The sequence below is a fragment of the Chiloscyllium plagiosum genome, chromosome 6 (assembly GCF_004010195.1).
Source record: "Chiloscyllium plagiosum isolate BGI_BamShark_2017 chromosome 6, ASM401019v2, whole genome shotgun sequence".
Classification (NCBI taxonomy): domain Eukaryota; kingdom Metazoa; phylum Chordata; class Chondrichthyes; order Orectolobiformes; family Hemiscylliidae; genus Chiloscyllium; species Chiloscyllium plagiosum.
Window position 1 is genome coordinate 77,378,837 of NC_057715.1, and position 22,881 is coordinate 77,401,717.

The following is a 22,881-nucleotide window of genomic DNA, read 5'->3' on the forward strand; positions in this document are numbered from 1 at the left end:
GCGTAGGGGCAGGCACGATAGATTCATTTAAGATGCTTCTGGACAGATGCATGAGTAGATGGGGAGCAGAGGGATACAGATGCTTAGGAATTGACCAACAGGTTTACACAGTACATTTGGATCAGCTCAGGCTTGGAGGGCCGAAGGGCCCGTTCCTGGGCTGTAAATTTTCTTTGTTCTCTTTGTAAGAAGTGTCGTTTTGTAAATTTTAATTGGGAGTTTTATAGGACTAGTCTTGTAGAAGGGAAAGTAAAAGATAGGTTAGAGGAAGGAATTTTAAATAGTTGTTACTTAATTATTCTCTTTTACTTTAAGAAATAAAGTTGTTAATTTTTACTTTAAATAGTTCTTGGCCTAATGAATTTTCACAGATTACTGCACGGGATAAATCTTTTTTTGTGTTGCTGGTTTTTTTTCTTTATTAAGCAGAAGAGTTTACCCTGTGCCGTAACAGTTTGGGGGCTCAGGTCCGTGATTTGAACTGGTTTAGACAGATTTGAATAGATTTGGGGGTACAAAAATTCCCAGCAGGTTAGTGTCCTAGATCTTTAAATAAAGCGTAAGTGAGACAATTTGCTTACTTGTGGTTGATTAAAAGTGAGAGAAATAGCTCTTAAAATTGCTAAAGAGGTTCTGGGATTTGAAGATGTTGCTCATATTTGCCAAGAAAGTTTAGAAGGAAAGAAAAAGGCCATACTTTTAGAATTAGCAAATAAGTTCGACTTGGGTTTACCAAAGGACAAAAGTAAAGCTGAAATTGTCAGGGAATGACTCAAACACTTAGCTGTGTCAGAGAACAGACAAGTGCAGTAGAAAATTACAATTGAGGAAAATGGAATTAGAAGATTAATAAAGTGAGAGAGAAAGGGATGGAGAGGGAGAGAGAAACAGAGAAAAGAGAGGGAATGAGAAAGAGAAAGAGAGGAAAAAGAGACAGGAAGTTCTTAGTTGAGCAAAAAGAGAGAAAATTTGAACTTGAGAAGTTGCGACTTAGCCCCACTCTGGTCTATCACCCTCACCTTATCACCCACCTATCGCATTTCCAACACCCCTCCCCCAAGTCCCTCCTCCCTACCTTTTATCTTAGCCTGCTTGGCACACTTTCCTCATTCCTGAAGAAGGGCTCATGCCCGAAACATCGCTTCTCCTGCTCCTTGGATGCTGCCTGACCTGCTGCACTTTTCCAGCAACACATTTTCAGCTCTGATCTCAAGCATCTGCAGTCCTCACTTTCACTTAGTCAGCAAAGTCAAGTCAACAGGATGGAAATTAAAAGAGATGGTACAGATACCTATAAGTATGTCAAAACTCTGCCACATTTTGTTGAGAAAGATGTTGAAGCCATCTTTATTTCATTTGAAAAATTGGCTAGGCAGATGGAGTGATCCAAGGATTTTATGGGTAACGCTAGTTCAGACTAAACTAGTAGGCAGAGCTAGTGAGGTATTTGCTGCACTGGCAGATGAGGTGTCAAGACATTATGAAGAGATTAAACAGGCTATTTTAAGTGCTTATGAATTGGTACCAGAAGCATATAGACAGCAGTTCAGAAACACAAAGAAGGAACCAGGTCAGACTTATGTTGAGTTTGAAAGAATTAAACACAGTCATTTTGACCGATGGGTGCGTGCTTTGAAAATAGATAGGACAATTGAGGCTCTAAAAGAGATTATTTTGCTGGAGGAGTTTAAAAACTCACTTTCAGAGATGGTAAGAAGTCATGTGGAGGAACAGAAAGTTCAGGAAGTGAGAAGGGTAGCAGAATTAGCAGAAGAGTATGTGTTGGTGCATAAGACAAGCTTCCAGCCAGAATTTCATCCTGTGAGGAACAGAAGTTGGGAGAAGGGGAGATCCTACACTACTAAACCAAGAGTAGAGAGCACTGGTAAGAGTTTACCACAGAGTAAAAAAGAAGCCCAAGAGGGTGGAAAGGAGGTGAAAGACCTCAGTTGTTTTCACTGTAATGGAGTGGGACAGAAAATTACAGTGCCGGTGCTTTCAGAAGGGCACTGGGAAAAGGTGTTTTCACTGGCAGACAGTGGGACACATAATGACACAGTGCTGATCGTTCAAGAAGGGCAAAGATGTGGGAAAGGATGTGGCAAAAGAAACTAAGCCAGTGACTTTAGTGAAGGTAATAAAGGAGATCCCAAGAAGAGCTGAGGTGCTGCAGGAGAGTGCACAGCCTAGGCAGGGGCTGGGTATGGAGTTAGTACCTGATCTCTACAAAGAATTTGCGTCTGTGGGTAAAGTTTACTTAGAAAGAACAGGAAGAAGGGCAAGAAGCTATAATTTTGAGAGATGCAGGATCTAACCAGTCACTGATAGCAAGAGATGAGCGAATATGCACTCTTTCTGATCTGTTACCAAAGAGTATGGTAATTGGTGGGATAGATTTAGTGTTCCTCTATGTAAGATCAGGTTGGAGTGCCGACTCAAGACTGGGGAAGTTACAGTGGAATGATTGACAGAGTGTCAGTCCCAGGAATTCAGTTTGTTGTTGGGAATGATTTGGCAGGATCCAAGGTGGGCATGACACCCCTTGTTGTGGAGAAGCCCAAGAAAGACGAAGAGACTGAGGAGTTAAAACAGAAATATCCTGTTCTTTTCCCAGACTGTGTGGTAACCCAGATCCCACTATCAGAAGTCACAGCACAAAGCAAAAAGTAAAGAGAAAGGTGAAGGAGTTGAGGTTCAATTAGCGGATATCCTGTTTGATGTAATGGTGCAGGAAAAACCTGAACAGGCATAGGGTCTGACAAAAGCATTTACTCCTGAAAAGCTAAGAGACTTGCAACAGCTATCTGAAAGCTAGAATCCTAAGGCAGAAATGGAGACCACAGTTGGTTAAAATAGAGGAGAAATGGGCCGAAATGCACCAGATTGTGTTGCTGGTAGCATGCAGACAGGAAGTGTTACAGGTAGCACATGAACTACCTGTAGGAGGTCACCTCAGGGTGTGGTAGACTCAAGTTAAGTACAAAAATATTTTTATTGGCCTGGAATGCACAAGGATGTGGTTAACTTTTGCCATACATGTCATACGTGACATATGTAGGTAAGCCACAGGCATTAATAAAACCAGCACTTTTATTGTCAATTCCCGTATTTGAGGAACCTTTCACACGGGTTATAATTGATTTTGTAGGTCCCCTCCCAAGAACTAAAGGCGGAAACCAGTACTTGTTAACCATAATGGATGTGTATACCAGATTTCTGGAGGCAATTCCATTATGGAGTATCAAGGCAAAAAAGATGGTAGAAGAGTTAGTAGCTTTCTTCACACAGTATGGGCTACCCAGAGAGATTCAGTTGGACCAAGGGTCACATTTTACTGCTAGGCTATTAAGGAGGTCATGGATAGCTTAGGTATACAACACTTAAATCCAGTGCGTATCATTCTGAATCCCAGGGAGCTTTACAAAGGTGGCATCAGACCTTGAAGACCATGTTGAGAGCATACTGTCAGGACTACCCTAATGATTGGGATAAAGGTATCCCATTTGTTTTGTTTGCCATTAAAGATGCCCTGAATGAATCTACTCAGTTCACTCTCTTTGGAGTTTATATTCAGTCATGAAGTGAGAGGTCCTTTGAAATTAATTAAAGAAAAATTGTCAGGAGCAAAGTCTGAGATCTCACGCTTACATTATCTATATGAGGTGAGGAGAGACTAAATCAAGTAGGTGAGTTGCCTAAACAGTACCTAAAGAGGACACAGTATAGAATGAAGCAGGTGGCAGATAAAAGCTCTGAGACGCGAACATTTTCCCGAGGAGATAACATGTTAGTACTGTTACCATTGATAGGAGATCCCTTCAAAGCCAGGTTTAGTGGTCCCTATCAAATTGAGAAAAAGTTGAGTCAGGTAAACTAATTAGTAAAGATGCCAGATAGAAAAAAAAGTATTGAGTATGTCATGTGAACATGTTGAAACCATATTATATTAGAGAGAAAGAACTGGAGAAACAGGTGTTAGTTACTGTCCCGCAGAGTGAGAAATTAAATCCAGATGATATGGATTTGATGTGCCTCAAAATAGATCAAAAAGTGAAGAAGTCCTTGAGGAGTGGGATATGTTAGTAAGCTATCTGTCTCAGGAGCATAGAACGCAATTGAAAGATTTGTTACTGCAGTATAAGGACATATGTAACAATCAGATGGGGAGGACTAATGCTATTGTACATGAAGTAGGTGTAGGGAATACTGCTCCAATAAAACAACACCCTCATCGTCTTAATCCTTTCAAAGCCAGACAAGTCCACATGGAAGTGGAAGCCATGCTCGATGAATACATCATCGAACCAAGCCAGAGCGAGTGGAGTTCGCCAATTGTCTTAGTTCTCAAACCGATCAGACTCAATGATTCCACGTGGATTATCGGAAGGTCAATGCTGTTACAAAATTGGACTGTTATCCAATTCCTAGATTGGAGGACTGTACCGAGAAAGTCGGACAAGCCGGTTACATCACAAAGTTGGACTTAATGCTTGGTTACTGGCAGGTACCTTTATCAGAGACGGCAAAAGAAATTTCTGCATTTGTAACCCCAAATGGGCTATATCAGTTTAAAGTGAAGCCCTTTGGAATGAAGAACGCACCTGCCATATTCCAAAGACCCATGAATAGAGTTGTGGCTGGGTTAACAAATTGTGCAGTCTATTTGTACAACATAGTGATCTTTAGTAAATCCTGGAAAGATTACATGGTACAGTTGGCAGAGCCCTTTGAAAAACTATAAGAAGCAAAACTGGAGATCGTCTTAAATAAAACAGAATTTGCAAAAGCAGAGGCGACGTTCTTGGGACGTAACATCGGTCATGGAAGGTTGTCCCCACAGAATGCAAAGACGAAGGCCATCAAGCAATTTCCATGTTCAACTTTGAAGAAAGAGGTGCTGCGATTCTTAGGACTCAGCAGATTCTATTGGAGGTTTGTTCCAAACTTCAGCGGCTACCATTAACCGATTTGCTGAAGAAGAACACAAAGTTTCGGTGGACAGAACAATGCCAGGTCGCGTTCGACCATTTGAAAGCCATATTAACCACCAAACCAGTTTTAGGTACAACAAAATATTCAAAAGCTTTTAAAGTCACCATCGATGCCAGTGACATAGGAGTTGGAGCTGTAATCCTATAGGAAGATGAGGATGGGATTGAACTACCAGTTGGTTACTTTTTGAAGAAGATCAATATCCACCAGAGGAAACACTCAACAACTAAAAAGGAACTATTGAGTTTAGTACTGTCCTTATAGAATTTTAATATGTATGTCACGAACAATGTGTTGGAAACGGTTATGTACATAGGTCACAATCTGCTTACATTCTTAGAACACTTTAAAGACAAGAATGAGACTATTTCACTGGAGACTTACGTTACAGACTTTCAATTTAAAAATCATACCTGTTGCGAGTCGGAAGAATATAAATCGCAAATTATGTTATCGTGGATTCAATTGATAAAGTTCAGATGAGTTTTGTCTTTATTTAATATTTTATTAGGTATATGGGAAGACATTAAGGTGAACTTATCTCAAAGTTATCTGTATGTTAGGGTAATGCATTTAAAAGTAAAAATATGAAGCCATTTTTTCATTATGGTGGTTCATTGTTTTCTTAATGGGAGGTTGTTTTGAAGATATGGGTATACTGTACCTTTAAGAGAGTTAAAAGCTACAGAACTACCTGACAGAACTAAGTGTTCTGAAAAGAAATATAATGTAACATTTGGTCGAACAATTTGATTAGATGGTTGCTTGGAAACGACAAAGCAGATTTGAATTAGGCCAATCAATTTAAATTATACCTCGAAAAATACAAACACCAATCCAGTTTGACTTTAGTATATTGACAATCTTAAAAGCCGATAACACAATCCAATGCTTTGGGGGTATAAGATCAAGGAAAATTGAACAGTTGAGAGCAGAACTGCCAAGCCAATGACATCTGAACACTGCCCAGAAAATAGCCCTCTTAAAAGGTACCTTTATCGATCAGTAACCTGTGAAGCAAGCTCCCCAAGAAGAAGAAAAGAACACAGGAATTCAAAGAAAACTGAAAGGCTGCCTGGTTTTGAAATAAGTTTTTTTTTATCTTAATTGGGAGTTTTATCAGACTAGTATTATAGAAGATAGGTTAGAGGAAGGAATTGTAAATAGTTGTAACTTAATTATTCTCTGTTATACTTTAAGAAATAAGTAATTGTTAATTTTTACTTTAAATAGTTCTTGGCCTATTGAATTTTCACAGACTACTGCACGGGATGCACTTTTTCTGTGTTGCTGTGTTTTTTAAAATTAAGCATGAGAGATTTCCCGTGTTGTAACAGATATAAGGCTCACCAGTTTAAAATTTCCTGGATTGCCCTTCTTAAACAAAGGAACAACATTCTAGATTAGAGTGGTGCTGGAAAAGCACAACAGTTCAGGTAGCGACCGAGGAGCAGTAAAATCGATGTTTCGGGCAAAAGCCCTTCATCAGGATTCCTGATGAAGGACTTTTGCCTAAAACGTCAATTTTACTGCTCCTCGGCTGCTGCCTGAACTGCTGTGCTTTTCCAGTATCACTCCAATCTAGACTCTGGTTTCCAGCATCTGCAGTCATTGTTTTTACCAAAGGAACAACATTGGCTATTCTCAAGTCTTCTGGAACCTCAATTGTGGTTAAAGAGGATACAATTATCTTGATCAAATCCCCAGCAATCTCTTCCATTGTCTCCCTCCAATATCCTGGGATACAGCCCTACAGGCCTTGGGTACTTATCTACCTTCATTTTTTCCAAAACACCCTTCTTAATATCTAGAACATCAATATACACCTCTCTAACCTTATTATCCATATTCTTCTCACTGGTGAATACCAATGCGAAGTACTTAAGGACCTCACCCAATTCGTCTAGTTCCATGCATAAATTCCCTCCCCTGTCCTCGAGTGGACCTATCCTTTTCCTAGCTACTCTCTTGATCCGATGCATGATTCAGTGAAAATAATTATTGCAAGGCTGTTGCTCAGTTAGGCTTCTGACTCTACCAATTTTGGCAAAAGTGCTAGATGCTAATGAGGAGGACTTTGCAAAGTCAATTGGGCAATGTGCACCTTTGTTGATTCCAGTGCCTCGGTCAATGTCGGTGGTTCATCCAGTTTAATTCTTATTCAATCTGTCACAGTTTGGCACAATGTCTTGCCAAATCATTTCAGAGGGTAGTTTACGATTAACCAGACTGCAGTGGGTCTCAGTCACAATAGGATAGAGTAGGTAGGGACAATACATTAGCAAATCAAATGGATTTTTGTGATCATCATTACTGAGACCAGTTTTTTGATGCACATTTACTACTTGATTGAGATTCTCCCCAATGGTGAGGAGCAATTTGACTTGTGTTTCTGGAGTATTATTGGTGGCTGGAATACTAGTCAAGTAACAGTACCACTGTACTACTGTACCCTCACATAGTACACAATTTGGTTTATGAGATACTGCGTCAAAACTGTAAAACATAGGTTCTGATGTATTGCTGTAAGGACATAGTGCTCTAGGTACCTACCTTAATTTGAGTTTCCGCAGGTGTTGGAGCAAGAAAAGGAGGCTGCCCGACTAACATTTCAAAGAGGATAACTCCCACACTCCACCAGTCACAAAGTTGAGTGTATCCTGTAAAACAGACACCATTACCCAAGACAATCCCCAATTGTAAGTCAAAACTTAAGTACCTGAGATGAGAATAGAGCAGTAAACTTTTATTTATTTCAAAAATTAGTTAAAACTGACAGACCAGTTAAGTCAAATGTTTCTATTTCTAAACCAGTTATGTTTACAAGGTCCAACAGAATTGGTCTGCTGTAAAATCTGTATACAAATGATAACTGTGATATATATTATTTGATATATTGCTAAAAAGCATTTGTCAAAGTTTTCCATTTTGCATTCATCAGGACAATTCATAAAAATATCCACATGAAGGGAAAATATACTGTATTTGAGAAGCATGCTGATTGGTAGAGGTGGTGCCATGGACAATGCTTCAGTTAATGACAACTAAAACTTAACTAACAGGCTACCAATCTCTCAGTCTAGAGAAAATTATTTTTGTACTCCTCTTCCTTATGGCATTTTAAGCTTTTTTTACAAATCACATCACATGACAGACAAAGTATAACATTTGGTACCAACTAATTGTTTTGAAAATTGCTTACTTAGTCGGGTAGTTCATTGTGATATGTTGCTGACATATCTTATACGAGCTATCATTGACTATCTATTATTTGGTATGAATTCCTGATGCATCCAACAAAATCAAAGATCATTTAACATGGAAACATTTCTCTCCTTCAAACACCAATGTTGCATTGCAATGCTACATTTCTGCACAAGTGTTTGTTGCTTTACTGAGTGGTGGCTTTGCCATGTACTTAACCAATTTGACCTTAATTATGTCCATGTCATAATCCATAATTCATGTGATAGGAGATTCCAGATTTGAACCAGACTCTGACTAAGTATGCTTTTCCTCAATTCCTTAATAGTGGCTCTCTCTTAATTATGGTCTTCAGTTTTAGATTCTTAAAATTAAACTACTTGATAATCTTAAAGTCCCTGATCAGTTCATCCTTAAGCCTTCTTTTTTTTTGGAGAAAATATCTGAGAATATTCTTGGTTTGGCTAGAAATTCTTAGAAGCGTCAAAATGTAAAACGACTTTTTTTTTGTTCCCCAGGTACGTTAGGTTGATGACTCATCCTTGGTTTTCTGGCTGGTTTTGGGCCATTGCTGTTGTTGTAATCCTCTATGTTCTATAGGAGTTGAGCAATGTCCTCCCCTATTATTGGAGACAAGCCCTTTCCAATGGCATTATTGTGAAACTGTAAGGGTTAGATAATGACCTGAAAGTACAAGTGCAAACTTACATGTGGATTTTTCTGAAAGCACAAGTCAGTCCTTTTTAGGTGGTTTGCATTTCAGATGATTTTGACAAATGGAGGGGAGGGAGGAAAATCATTCCTCACAAGGATGCTTTCAATTTACCATGGACTGGACTTTTCCATTTGAAATTTCATGGCATTATTCCCATCATGGTCCAAACAGAATTACCTTGTATGATCACCTGCTTCTCATCTCATTACTTATGCAAGTGAGATGTGGGTTGTGTCATTTGGCAAAACACATGGTGAGTGATATGAAAGTGCTTGCTACTAATGGCAGCTTCAGGCATCCATGGCACCATATTTAAACACCCAGTTGACACCACTTCAGACTGTGCAATCCAGGACCTTCCTCTTACATGTGGTGTTTACCTCTTAACACATGACACAAAAACAAATGAAGTTGTTTTCTCACTTCACAGAGAAAGATCTGGAGGTGCTGTTGGATTCAGTGATGGTGAGAAGTTCAGTCTTGTTCTGTCTGACCATAACAAAAGGCTACCCTGCCCGAGCTGGTATGGACAGATTTGCAATACTGATTTCCTCCACAAGGGGAAGGAGCACCATCATTTTCCTGCTACCTCACAGGTACAGTACCATTACTCATTACCACTGTGCCACTGCATATGTATCTATGTATCTCATGAAGGATGATGGACTATAACCCTCATCATCACACGTATTATGCCTACTCAAGGGCTTGCATCACTTCATCTATTACTATTAATAACCCTGTCTACCTCTGCACTTCCCACTCACTCAATAGAGACACCTCACCATCTCTTGTGCTCATGCATGATCATTAACTGCTATTGTATCCACTCGCATCGTATTCAATCCTTCTCTACCATTGTAAGAAAAACTGGCACACATCCAGGTGAAGAAGTCCAAGACTATTGGGGAGCTGGCACGCATCACCTATCAAGAGAATGCCAGGGAAAACCAAGACTGCTTATAATGCGGGGGGGGGGGGGGGGGGGGGGGGGGGGGGGGGGTGGAATGATGGCCAAACAACACAGAAATCAAGCTCCTCTCTGATTGGCTTGCCCATAGGAGGCAGAGGGTAGTGGTGGATGGGTGTTTTTTTTAGCTGGAGGTCTGTAACTACTGGTGTTCCACAGGGATCCATACTGGGGCCTCTGCTAATTGTGATTATATATAAATGATTTGGATGAAAACGTAGATAGGTGGGTAAGTACATTTGCAGATGACAAAAGATCCATGGACTTGTGGATAGTGTAAAAGGTGGTGAAAGGATACAGTGGGATGTAGATCAGTGCAGATACGATGGAGAAATGGCAGATGGAGTTTAATCTGGGTAAGCATGAGGTGCTGCACTTTGGGAGATCAAATGTTAAGTAAAAGTATACAGTTAATTGCAGGGTCCTGAATAGCATTGATGTACAGAGGAACCTTGGGGTCAAGTCCACAGCTCCCTGAAAGTGGCCACACGAGTAGATAGGGTAATGAAGGCATATGGCATGCTTGCCTTTACTGGTTGGGGCATTTAGTATAAGAGTCAGGATGTCATGTTGTACCTTTAAAAGACTTTGGTTTGGCTAAACTTAGAATATTGCATTCACTTCTGGTTGTGACATCACAGGAAGGATATGGAGACTTTGGAAAGGGTGCAGAAGAGGCTTATCAAGATGCTGCATGGATGAGAGGGCATGTGCTATAAAGGAGAGGCTAGAAAAATTATGGTTGTTTTCTGTGGAGCTGCAGACGCTGATGAGACTTGACAAAAGTCTTTAAAGTTATGAAATGCATGGATAGGTCTGACAGTCAGAATTTTGTTTTCCCCAGAGTTGAAATGTCTAGGGGACATGCAGTTAAGGTGAGAGAGGGCAAATTCAAAGTCGATGTAAGGGCCAAATGTCTTTTTTTACACAGAGTGGTAGAAGTCTGGAACATGCTGCCAGGGGTGATGGTGTTGGCAGATATGATAGGGGTACTTAAAGGGCTTTTAGATAAACACATGAATATGCAAGGAATGGAGGGATATGGACTAAGGGTGGGCAGAAGGAAGTAGTTTAATTTGGCATTATATTTGGCACAATACCATAAGCCAAATGGCCTGTTCCTGTGCTGTACTGTCCTATGTTCCAGTAAATATATTTTGGTAGTTCTGATAATCGTATGTGATGTCGTTATGGCAATTAGCTTGGAGACTCCAGGTCCAGCAGAATGCTCAGTAGTTGCCAAATATGCAATCTGGCATGCACTTTGTTAATTTAACTATGGGTCTCAGCATCAATGGCATGGTAAAAGGGGGAAGAGGCTCTTTGACCTCACTCCATCTTCTTTCACTCAGGGAAGCTGGATAGTGGCAGCAGGAGCTCACTGGGAGGAATAGTAACACAAAGGCATCCCAGAAGCTTCTGCTTCGAACACTCCAGAGGTGATCTGTCCCTATACCTCTCCACTGTCAACAACAGGTCAAGCATAGGAAAGTAAGCTTGCAGTTGGGCAGAAGACTCAGCATGCATGAACTCTCTAGGTAGAGAGCACCCACTGCAATACCACCCAAGTATTCTAATGTCAATAGGACCAACAACTGAGCAGACTGCCTCCAAAGCAGCTGTGGGAGTCTGCCTTACACCTAGGCATAGTGGAAAGGAACAAATAATTTTTTAAAAAATCACTTAGGGCACGTGAGTGGCATCATTGTAAAAATGACTTCTATGTTGTCCATATATTTTCATTTGTATTGTTACAATGTCTGTAGTGTTTTTTCACATTGAGACCTGCTTAAGTCAGATCAATGGAAAAGGTGAAGAGCCTCTTCACAAGTCTCGTAAGCTGCTGCAAGTTGCAAACATTGTTCTTCTGTCTCAAGTAACCAAGTCCTTGCTTGCAGGTAGCTCCTTCTGTTCAGGATCCTTGAAACTTAACTTTGAGGATTGCAGCCAAGGCATTTCACATTATTTTGGAGACTAGTGAGGCTAAGGACAACGTATAATGAAGGTACCAGGCCCAGACGGAATATATCTTTAGACACTCTACTTATCCTCTATGTCTTAGTAGGAAAAAGCAGTTCCTTTTTTCAAGGAAGTATTGTTACGTTCAAGGGCTGTGAAATATTCAATTGATAGCTCCCATGTAAAACCCTTCTTGGCATAACAAGTCCAGAGAGAGAGAGAGAGAGAGAGAGGAGGTGCTTGAATCACTAACTTTTGCAGGTTACATGTTGTTGTAGAGAATGCTCAATTATTATCAAAGCAACATTACAGTCTCAATGCATTCGTAAGCAGTGGAAGATAGAGATGAATGAAGAGTCAAAAGGAGCTTTATCAGGATCAGTGTCAACCTGGTGGTTCTCTTGAGGGACTGGAGAAGACTACAGAAGACTCATATACCATATCCTCCTCACAGATGGTTTCACAGCTAAATAACATCAATGCTATAGGACATATATGAACTATCTCGCCAATGGCACATAGTGCTTAGTTGCTTTAACATGTATTCAGTTGAAACAACCTTTCACTTGCAAGAGTAACACCATTTAATCTCCAAGAACCAATATGAAGAATAGCAAACAAACAAGTTAGCCATTTCCTTTAAACTAAGCAGCAGGTTGCCAATCAGATGAGCAACTTAAATGTGCAAATTCTGAAACTGGCTTAGGCATCCAGGAAGCAGGTGGTAACAAAGCTTGTCTCTGGCCTCTCAGGCTCTCTAAAACATTGCTTTATCTTCTTCTTATGGCCAGCCTACCTGGACATTCTCCTGCTCCTCAGCCTCAACTTCATCCTCAGAGGTTTGCCCACAATCCATCATTTAATTTGTATTCAGGATAACTTCTCAATTTCTATTTCCAAATTCCACTAAACTGGTCCAAGCTAATAAATCACATATACATTGAGGGCCATGTTATGTCCCACTACGACTCTAGTGGAAAAGTGAGCATCATTGTAGCTTAGCTCTACATTGTCTGTGGATTTTTTTGTGTCATAAGACTGTTTTGGAGTAGGTATCCCCAGTCTCCAAGCAGCTATTCCTGTATGGGCCAAGGATCTTGGTAAAAGACAGGCATCAGTGAGTGTTCTATTGCATGGTATGACATTTCCTTGGATACATCTTCGATGCACTTAAAACTGGAGGGTTCTTGCAGGGGACCCCAATTACTCCCTAAAATGACTTCCAGCACAAACATTAAGGGCAGCTGTAACCTTTAAAGCTACTAGGATCGGACTGCCACCCAGTCATTGAAAGCATAAGTCCTTGTATAGCAGCTGGCACAGCTCAGAAATTATGAATTGGAACATCCTTAATCTTCTGTGACATTACCATTCTATCATTTGCAGATAATTGTAGTGAGGTGAATAACCCTGCTTGTCATCATTCCTCTCCACCTCCTTGATGGATCTTGTCCTGCTGCTTCTTGCTCTGGAACGTTTGCAGCAGCTGCTAACATTTGATGATTTTTTGCTGGGCTCAAAGTTCTTGCATGCGTTATCTCCTTCTCCACTTCCTTCTAAGAGGAGCAATGCTACAAGAAATGCAGGAATGGCATCTACCAGTTAAGCTCTGTTAGTAAATGAGCTGTGAGAGAAGTCAGAGAAATTACGTAGTGTTTTTGCCTAACTCTTCACATCCTTAACAATCAACTGCATATTATTCCCTCACACATCGAGGTTTCCCAAAGAGGTAGTTGGCACGTCATTGAGGTATGTGACCTTACCACATACGTAATTAGCAAAGTGTCTGTATTCCATAGGATGTAAGCTCCTGCCAGTAGACCACCATGAAACTAGACCAAAGTGAGTACTGCAGATGCTGGAGATCAGAGTCAAGATTAGAGTGGTGCTGGAAAAGCATAGCAGGTCAGGCAGCATCCGAGGAGAAAATTCCTGATGAAGGGCTTTTGCCTGAAACATAGATTTTCCTGCTCCTCGGATAGTGCCTGACCTGCTGTGTTTTTCCAGCACCACTCTAATCTTCACCATGAAACTAGCCCATTGCTGCCCCCCCCCACCCCACAAACTTCCCGCTACATCAAAATCTATGCCTTTGCAGACTGGCATTTCTGTGTGAGGACATGGCTGCTTTGTGTTGTTTTCCAGTACATTCTGCAGATTTTCATGGTCAATTGGAAACGACAGGTTCCACTTTAAATTTTTTTATTACAATGCTTGTTGAGCTTGTCTTACAGTCATATTATCTCCCTCTCCACAGATGCTGTCAGATCTGTTAAGTTTCTCTTTTCTCTTCTAACTTTATATAAGTGCATGTTCTGTGTGCCTTGAATGCTAGGGAAGCGAAAGTGTCATGAACCACAGTACTCATACTCCTTAATGTTGATAAATTTGTTCCCATTTTGTTTGTTCAGGAGATGCTGGCATCACTGGTGAGCCCAGAATTTGTTGCGCATCTGTAATTGTCTTGCAGATGGTGATGGTAAGCTGCCTTCTTGAACCACTGCAAATTTTGGGTACTGGGTACACACTCCATACTGATAGAAAGTGATTCATGAAGGAACGTGATGTAATTCTAGGTCTGAGTGGTGTGTGGCTTGAAAAAGAACTTGCAATTGATGATTTTTCCATGTGTCTGCTGTCTTGTCTTTCTAGGTGGTAGAAGTCCCAGATTTGAAAGATGCTGCGATGGAACCCTGATGAGTTGTTGCAGTTGTTGTAGACATTATGCATGCTGGGTCTGTGGATCAGTGGTGGAAAACATGAATATTGAAGGTGCTGGACAGGATGACAATCAAGCATGCTTTTTCCTGGATGGTGTCAAGCCTCTGCAGTGCTGCTGGAACTACAGCAATCCTAATAAATGAAAAATATTCTGTGCCTGTGCCTTGAGGACACAGGCAGTGTTCTTTTTAAGCTGTCAAGCTGCTTGGAGGGTGTTGATTCATATGTGGATCCATTGATTTCTGGTTGCAGAAACTGCTACTGCACATGGACCTTGGAGGTCTATTCAATTGCAGGAGAAGTTATAGGAAATGTAGTTGACTAGAGGGAAGCTACTTGACACATAATTCTTAAGTTCAAATCTGTTTTTGTAGCCTTTATATTTATACAGCTGGTCCATTTTGGTTCCTGGTCAATGGTATTCAGTTGTGGTAAACCTCTTGGCACAAAGTCTAGCATAAGTAATGTAAGGTATGTTAATAAAAAAAACTGGAAAAATTATTGAGATTAAAAGCAAAAATATCTTAGATCTAATGGCCTATATTCTAAAGTTTTAACAATTGCCTACAAGAATAGTAATACATTGACTCAGATCTTTCAAAATTTTTTCAATCATTCGTAATACCGCAGATTGTAAGAAAACAAATATAATATTTCTATTCAAGGAAGGACAGAAAGAAAATTGAGAATTCTAAATTTGTTTAACTTAAAGTGAATTTTCTGGGAAATACTGGAGTTCATTTATAGGTGTTAGGACATCATGTTGCAGTTGTACAGGACGTTGATGAGGACACTTTCGGAATACTGTGTACCGTTCTGGTTGCCCTGCTTTAGGAAGGATATTATTAAATTGGAGAGGGTTCAGAAAAGATTTACTGTACAAGGATGTTGCCGGGACTGGAGGGCTTGAGTTATAAGGATAGGCTGAGACGCTGATCTTTGAAGGTTGAGGGGTGACCCGAAAGAAGTTTATAAAATCATGAAGGGAATAGCAAAAGGTCCGTTCCCTAGGGTAGGCGAGTTCAAAACTAAGATGAGAGGAGAAAGATTTAAAAGGGACTTGAGGGGCAACATTTTTACACAGAGGATGGCTCCTATGTGGAATGAATTGCCAAAGAAAGTGGTAGATGAAGGTACAACTACAACATCTAAAAGACATTTGGACAAGTACATGAATAAAAATGGTTTAAAAAGATATGGTCAAGTGCAGGCAAATGGGACTAGCTTAGTTTAGGAAACTTCGTTTGCATGGATGAGTTAGACTGAAGAGTCTGTTTCTGTACCGTATCACTCTATGACTCTAAATGGTAACAGGTCAGTATTGTAAACTCCAAGCCCCTTGTATCTGTTGCTGCTATTGTACATAGGTCTGGTAAAATCACAGCCAAAGCACTGTGTACTGTTCCAGACTATGTCTATTGCTGAATTCCACTGGTGAACCCATTAAAATTGGAGGAGGCTGGAGAAGTGGGTTTTTGATAGTTTGAGCAAAAGTGCACAGAGTACCACTTGTCAAAGTTTTGACACTCTTGATAGTTTTTGCTGATGGAAGAGCGTCTTTTTTCATGCAATCTTCCTTCTTACATAATGAGGATTGTAAGGCAGCTACTGGAACCTGGGAGGCCCAGTAGTCTTTGTGGTCACTCTGATGGGCTTCTGTTGGAATTAGGGTGGAGTTTGCTAAAATGTCTGCAGAATTTTGATTCAATACTTTGCTGCTATATATTTATTTTAAAAATATACTGAAACCAAACAAACCTTATAAACACTAACCTTTTCGTAGCAGAACCTCAGGAGCTATGTAGTTTGGAGTTCCAACTAATGAGTGGGCTAGGCATCTGTGGTGTTGTCGGGCAGCCCTCTGTTCAAGGGTCTTTAATCTGTCACCGCACTTACAGTCAGACAAATCTCCCCAGAGATCACTTGGTTCCATACTGTCCTGTCTCACATGGCTCCCTTTTTATACATTGGAAAATAAAACAATGAATACAAAATTCCTTTCATATTTAATAATCAACTTTTATAGCAAAACATTCTACTCATAATTCTAATTATTTTATATTAACCTAAGACTAGATGCTTAACTTTGGCAAATGAGTTAAGAAAATTTAAGCCTCTTGTCAGATACAGACAAAGATGTGCATGATCTTACTAAACTGGATTAATTACAATAATTACATACTGGTAGGAAATATGAATAATTTCAAAATGGCATACGATTTTCAATTCTATTGCATTCAGATTCATTCCATATATTACCTTCCATTTAAAAGACTGACACATCTATCTATCCTCAGATTAAGAAATACAGGGTGTTAGTTGTATTTGTCTTAAGGAATACAAAAAGAGTAAGCCATTCAGCCTTTCATATCTGCTCTGCTAGTCAATTGGATTATCACTGATCATCTACATCAACACCACTTTCCTACACTATCTTCATATCACATGACACCATGTTTCCAGAAGACTTCTGGTTTGAACATGCTCAATAATTGTACTTCCAAGTCTTCTGGGCTGGAAAATTCCAAAAATTGAAAAAATTCCTCTTTATCTCAATCTCAAATGGCCTATCCTTTTCCTGAGGTTTTGTCCATGGTTTTTTTATTCACAGCCATGGAAAATGTCTCATCTATTTTCACCTGCCACACGTTATCAGATTTTGGAAATTTCAGTCAGGCCATCCCTCATTTTGCACAACTCTAAAGAATCCAGACCTAGTCTTTTCAATCTCTTCTCACTAGTTAATCCCACTTTCTGAGGAATTGTCAAATGAATTTATGTTGCAAACTCTCTCTGGCAAGTATTCCCCTACTGAGACAAGAGGACTGAAACTGGACACAATATTTCAGGTGAAACTTCACAAAGGCTTTATACAATCACAACAAGACATTGTTTGCTTCTATGCTCAAATCCTCTTGCAATGAAGGCCAACACACCATTTGTATTTTTAATTGTTTGCTGAACCTATATGATAATTTTTAGTGACTCATGAGAAAGGGTACAACAGGTTTCTTTGGATATCTGTACTTTTCAACCTCTCCAGTTAAGAAATATTTTGCCTTTTTTTTGTTCCACATGCCATGTTCTAGTCCTTCAATTAATTTGCACAACTCCCCTTAAAGCCTCCTTGTGGCTTCCTCACAATTTAAAGAAGAAAAAGGTTGTGTTGAAAGTAAAATAAGTTTCAAAACATCACAAAGTATGCCATGTTGTCATGGAGATGGGCTGTGGGGGTCGAATGTTTTTATTGTGTAAGTTATCTAGGTGTTTGCTCAGAAAGCAGGCTGTTGTTTTTGGTTTTGTACATTCATTTTATTGAGAGAGGTGGCAGGGAGGTTATTGTTAGCCAGGCCTGTACTCTCAACAAAGAAAATACTAACTTTAGTATTCACTGTGTAGATTGCAAGTGGAGTTCGAGCTCAATTTAAAATTTGTGAGGAAGAAAACAGCTGGAAGATTTTTTTGGAGTGGAGGTATCCTCAGTCGTGAGATATTAATTAAAACTTGGATGGTGACTTCCCAAAAGTTAATGGAAAGATTATCATAAGTTATTAAATTGAAAGACTGGTGAAAAACTAAGGAGAATTAAGATTGTGGAATACCTTGTAAACTGGTCCCTAAAGAAATGAATGAACCATCAAGATTTTTGTTTTACGTAAAGAAACTCTTGGGTGAGGAGAATAGTAAAAGGTAGAACTGTGTTCATAGCAAAAGTAGTTATAAACTGTACAGCGTTGCTGAAGCATTTTCATAAACAATAAAGTTTGTTCTTGTTTAAAAAACATGAAACCTTCTGGCATAGTCCTGACATTTAATCATGAGAGATTCAGATTTCTTATAAAATGTTAATAGTCTAACAGGTTTGAAACAAAAATGTTATAGGAAATCAGGATTGGTATCTTTCCTCACATATGCCTCTTCGTATAATTCCAATCTCTTGCTAATGCCTCAGAAGTTATCATATTTGTCTCTTGAAGCAATGTAATTAACCCATAAAATAATTTATCTAGTTAAACAAAGATTGTGGCAGAAAATTGAGAGAAAAACAAAGAGAGGGCGGGAGTGAGAGGTGAGTACATAAAAGGTTGGGGGATAAAGAGAAAGACAAGATGGAGGAAGTAAGGGAAAACAAAGCATTTTTAAACATTTCCTTTTCATTCTTTCTACAGTGATCTTATATTTTCACTTTTGCATACTCTCAATGAATTGATACCTATTCTCACCCAAAATCAAAACATCTCCAGAGGTTCCTGTCAAAACTTATATACATACCCAACTTTTGTGGATCTTGCATTTTGTGAATCATAAGAATCTAAATCTCCTGGTACCCTCATTATATCAAGGAACATTTATTAAAAAATATAACTGGTAGCCTAGGGATTTTTACAGTAAAAGTAGAATATGTTACAATACACAGGCTAAGTTAGTGCTTCAATGACCATCAACACCATAAAGGGCTCAATTTGAGCATTATGACGATATACTGGCCACCAGCCAATGGCAACCGCTGCCATTTCATTTAAAATATGTATTCCTGACTCTAGTAACATGAGAGAACTAGAACCACCCACAATCATCATAAGTTTGAAAATTGATAGTCTTAGGGCCTGATGACCTAAATTGTTTTTTTTTTAAAATGAGTATGGAAAACTTTTTCTCTGACATTTCATATGGTCACTGAAGTCTGTTTGGAATTGATTTCCAGTGTTTAGGGAAGAGGAGAACAGTGAAACATTAACAGTGAAACATTAACAGTGAACAGTGGAATCTATGTGACATCAATCTCCTGAAATCAATATTCAAGGAAAAACTGCCTTTAACTTCAATAAGCTAACCTAACATAAGAGTGTCTAATATGGTTGCAGTTTGAATGGAACAGTTTTATGCACTATATACTTTTAGCTGAAGGAAAAGCAAGCAAGATTAGTTTTCCTTTATGGTTGTCAACTCTGACATAAACGTTTCTCTTAGAAATTTCAGAGCACCCATGACAAACATGAGGTTACTGTACATTTTATGATCTCCCTCCATCAGAGATCTTCCAGAACATGGACTACCTCATAATTCTTGTCAACATCAGCTGATGAATCTGGATCATGCAGGTCAAACTGAGATTAAAGGTCTTTCTGTATAAAATGATAAGCTGATTTGGGCAGAAAAGATAAATTAATGCTTAGGCTCTCAACATGATACAAAAATAAAATAATGCAGGTGTTACAACTACGAAATAAATGGGAAATTCTGGAACTATTCAGCAAACCTAACAGTCTGTAAAAAGAAAAAGAAAATGTGCTGATTGTGGGTGTTGCAAAATCCAGCCTAAGTGTGTTTTTGGCAAGCACCCATAAAACATGCTGGATAGTTACCCCATTTGCCTGTCTACTCACCCCTGACTTGTTTCCCATAAAAGTGGGAGGTCACTAATATAGGAAGTCTGCTTGCCATTTTAAAAGGATAATTAATGGGAAATTGAGCCTGTTAACAAGGTAACTGACTTGAATATTTCAATGTTCATGCCTAAATTTGCAATACCTTATTTTAAGGTAGAGGTTGCCCTGTGCAAACTGAGGGCCACCAACTCACCATTGTCTGTCCCCATGGCCCTCCCCCCCAACCATCTCCTGTCATTCACCATTTTCATTTTAATGTTGCTCCTATCTTTTTATTCTGTCAGCTCTAACTTTGCTTACAAGTCTGTTGTATACAGTGGACCAATCAAATAGTAGTGATTCTGTTTTTCCCAATGAAGTGGTAACTTCACACTTATCCATGTTATACTGCATCCTCCATGCATTTGCCCACTCACTGAACCTGTCTAAATCACCTTGAAGCTTCTTTACATACTCCTCAGCACTCAATCCCACTTAGTTTATGTCATCACCAGACTTGGAAACATTATATTTGATTCCCTCAAACTTCTGATATATACTGTGAATAACTGAGACACAATTCCACTTTGAAAAAGATCCAACTGTCCTACTGTCTGTTTGCTGGAAGCTAATTAATTCTAAATCCATGCCCATAAATTACCCTCAGTCATATATGCTTTATTTTCACATACTAATGTCTTAAATAGGACTTTATCAAAACATTCTGGAAATCCAAATACACCACCTCCACTGGTTCTCCTTTATCTACCTACTTACATCACTTTCCTATTGCATCTTCTGATACATGTATATCATTCAGGAGATGCAACACCTGCATTTTTTGCTTCCCCCCCCCACCTCACTGTCCGAGGCCCAAATACAATTCCAGGTGAAACAAATGCTGCCAGGCCTGCTGCATATTTCTAGTATTTGCTATTTGCAAGTCTAATGTTTTTATGATAAGTACAATATTGCTTTACTATGAGCTAACAAAACATTTTTTAAAAATCAATAATATTAATTCAAACATGTGTTAAAGCACTAAAGGAAAATGTAGAAAATTACATAATCGAGACCTACCTTTCTGATAGTATTTGGAATCATGAGTCCATCTAAATCCAGTACAAAGACCAAAGTCTGTGAGTTTAATGTGTCCATCAAGATCAATAAGGATGTTGTCAGGTTTAATATCCCTGTGAATAAATCCCATTTTGTGAACGCTTTCAATGGCTAAAGTCAATTCTGCAATATAGAACCTTGCCAGTGACTCAGGAAAAACTCCCATTCGTATCAAAAGACTCATCATATCTCCACCTGGGATGTAGTCCATCACGAAGTATAAATTTTCTTTATCTTGAAAAGAATAGTAGAGCTTGACTACCCATTCATTGTCAGCTTCAGCCAGAATATCCCTCTCTGCTTTCACATGAGCCACTTGATTACGACTCAGCACATCCTTTTTCCGTAGAGTTTTCATTGCATATACAGCATTTGTATCCACCTTTTGAGCTAGGCAGACCTCCCCAAAGGCACCAACTCCCAGTGTCTTAACTTTTACAAAGAGTGACTTGTCCATTTTTGCTCTTTTCAGCCTGTTGTAATTAGACTCTTTCTGATTAAGCATTTTCCTCATCTGCTCCTGTTCTGCCTCGGATAGTCCTGCCTTTGGAAGTCATACAGTATAAATTAGTTGAAAATGGATGAAAATAATCAGGAATAAAGCTTAATAACATTCAAAGGAACTGAAAGACTATTTGATAATTCATTTGCTGGCAAGTATAGATACCTCCCATGTTGTCTTCTTGGGCCAATGTGCCAAACAATATTACTAAACTGACAACCCGGGACATTACAGCTTCAATTCAATTCCTGGGTTTTGATTTCAGATGGAACAGCAGTGGAGGTGATACAGTTGGGATCCTGAGACCAATTGTAAGGAAGAAATAAAAACTGCCAAACTAAATTTTTTTAATTGATATCCATTGTCTTCTGTTGGAAAATCAGGATATGGAGTTGTCATTTTCTGAGAAATTATTATTTTCTAAACCATCAAGAGGGAAAAGAAAATTGAGAATAAAATTAATTAAGCTTGCTTGGACTCCCAAACTCTGTTATCCCTTCAGCTAAGATTATTTATTCCCATACACAAACTGGACCCTTACTGAAAAATTAGTTGAAAATTTGTTACACCGAAGTCTACCCTTTTCATGCATTACATGCATTTTCCAAGAAAAAAGGTGACAATAGGAGCAATCAGGTGCAAAACATTTCTGCTTAGTGTTCGGATCAATGTTCAGATAGCATAACTTTCTTACCTATTTATTTTCATGAAATCTATGTGGATGCATTATCCAGCATATCCAGTAATGAAACGGGGACTCTTGAGTTGTTAAGGACTAAATTTGTAAACAATGTTGAGGCTACATTGGTACTATTTCTCTGAAATATGTATGCTAGGAACATTCGCCGAATTATTACTGTGCAGTAGCAACAATGTCACAGATTTTTCCCATGGGGCTTCTTTTAGAGTCATAGAGTCATAAAGATGTACAGCATGGAAACAGACCCTTTGGCCAAACCCATCCATGCCAACCAGATATCCCAATGCAATCTAGTCCCACCTGCCAGCACCCGGCCCATATCCCTCCAAACCCTTCCTATTCATATACCCATCCAAATGCCTCTTAAATGTTGCAATTGTATTAGCCTCCACCACATCCTCTGGCAGCACATACCATACACGTACCACCCCCCTGCATGAAAAAGTTACCTCGTAGGTCTCTCATATCTTTCCCCTCTCACCGTATACCTATGCCCTCTAGTTCTGGACTCCCCAACCCTAGGAAAAAGACTTTGCCTATTTTTCCTATCCATGCCTCTCATAATTTTGTAAACTTCTATAAGGTCACCCCTCAGCCTCCGACGCTCCAGGGAAAACAGCCCCAGTCTGT

The 22,881-nt window shown here is 39.3% G+C and overlaps 1 protein-coding gene across 6 annotated transcripts in view; it reads right to left on the reverse strand.

Moving 5' to 3' along the window:
- lats2 (large tumor suppressor kinase 2) overlaps positions 1-22,881 on the reverse strand; it is a 92,091-nt gene that overhangs the window by 8,729 nt on the left and 60,481 nt on the right. For all 6 annotated transcript variants that reach the window (XM_043691921.1, XM_043691922.1, XM_043691925.1 and 3 more), the window contains 3 exons: positions 21,011-21,593; positions 16,335-16,517; positions 7,546-7,652 (listed from right to left, as the gene is read on the reverse strand). In XM_043691921.1, coding sequence (XP_043547856.1) covers positions 7,546-7,652; positions 16,335-16,517; positions 21,011-21,593 — 873 coding nt within the window. The remainder of the gene's footprint in view (positions 1-7,545; positions 7,653-16,334; positions 16,518-21,010; positions 21,594-22,881) is intronic.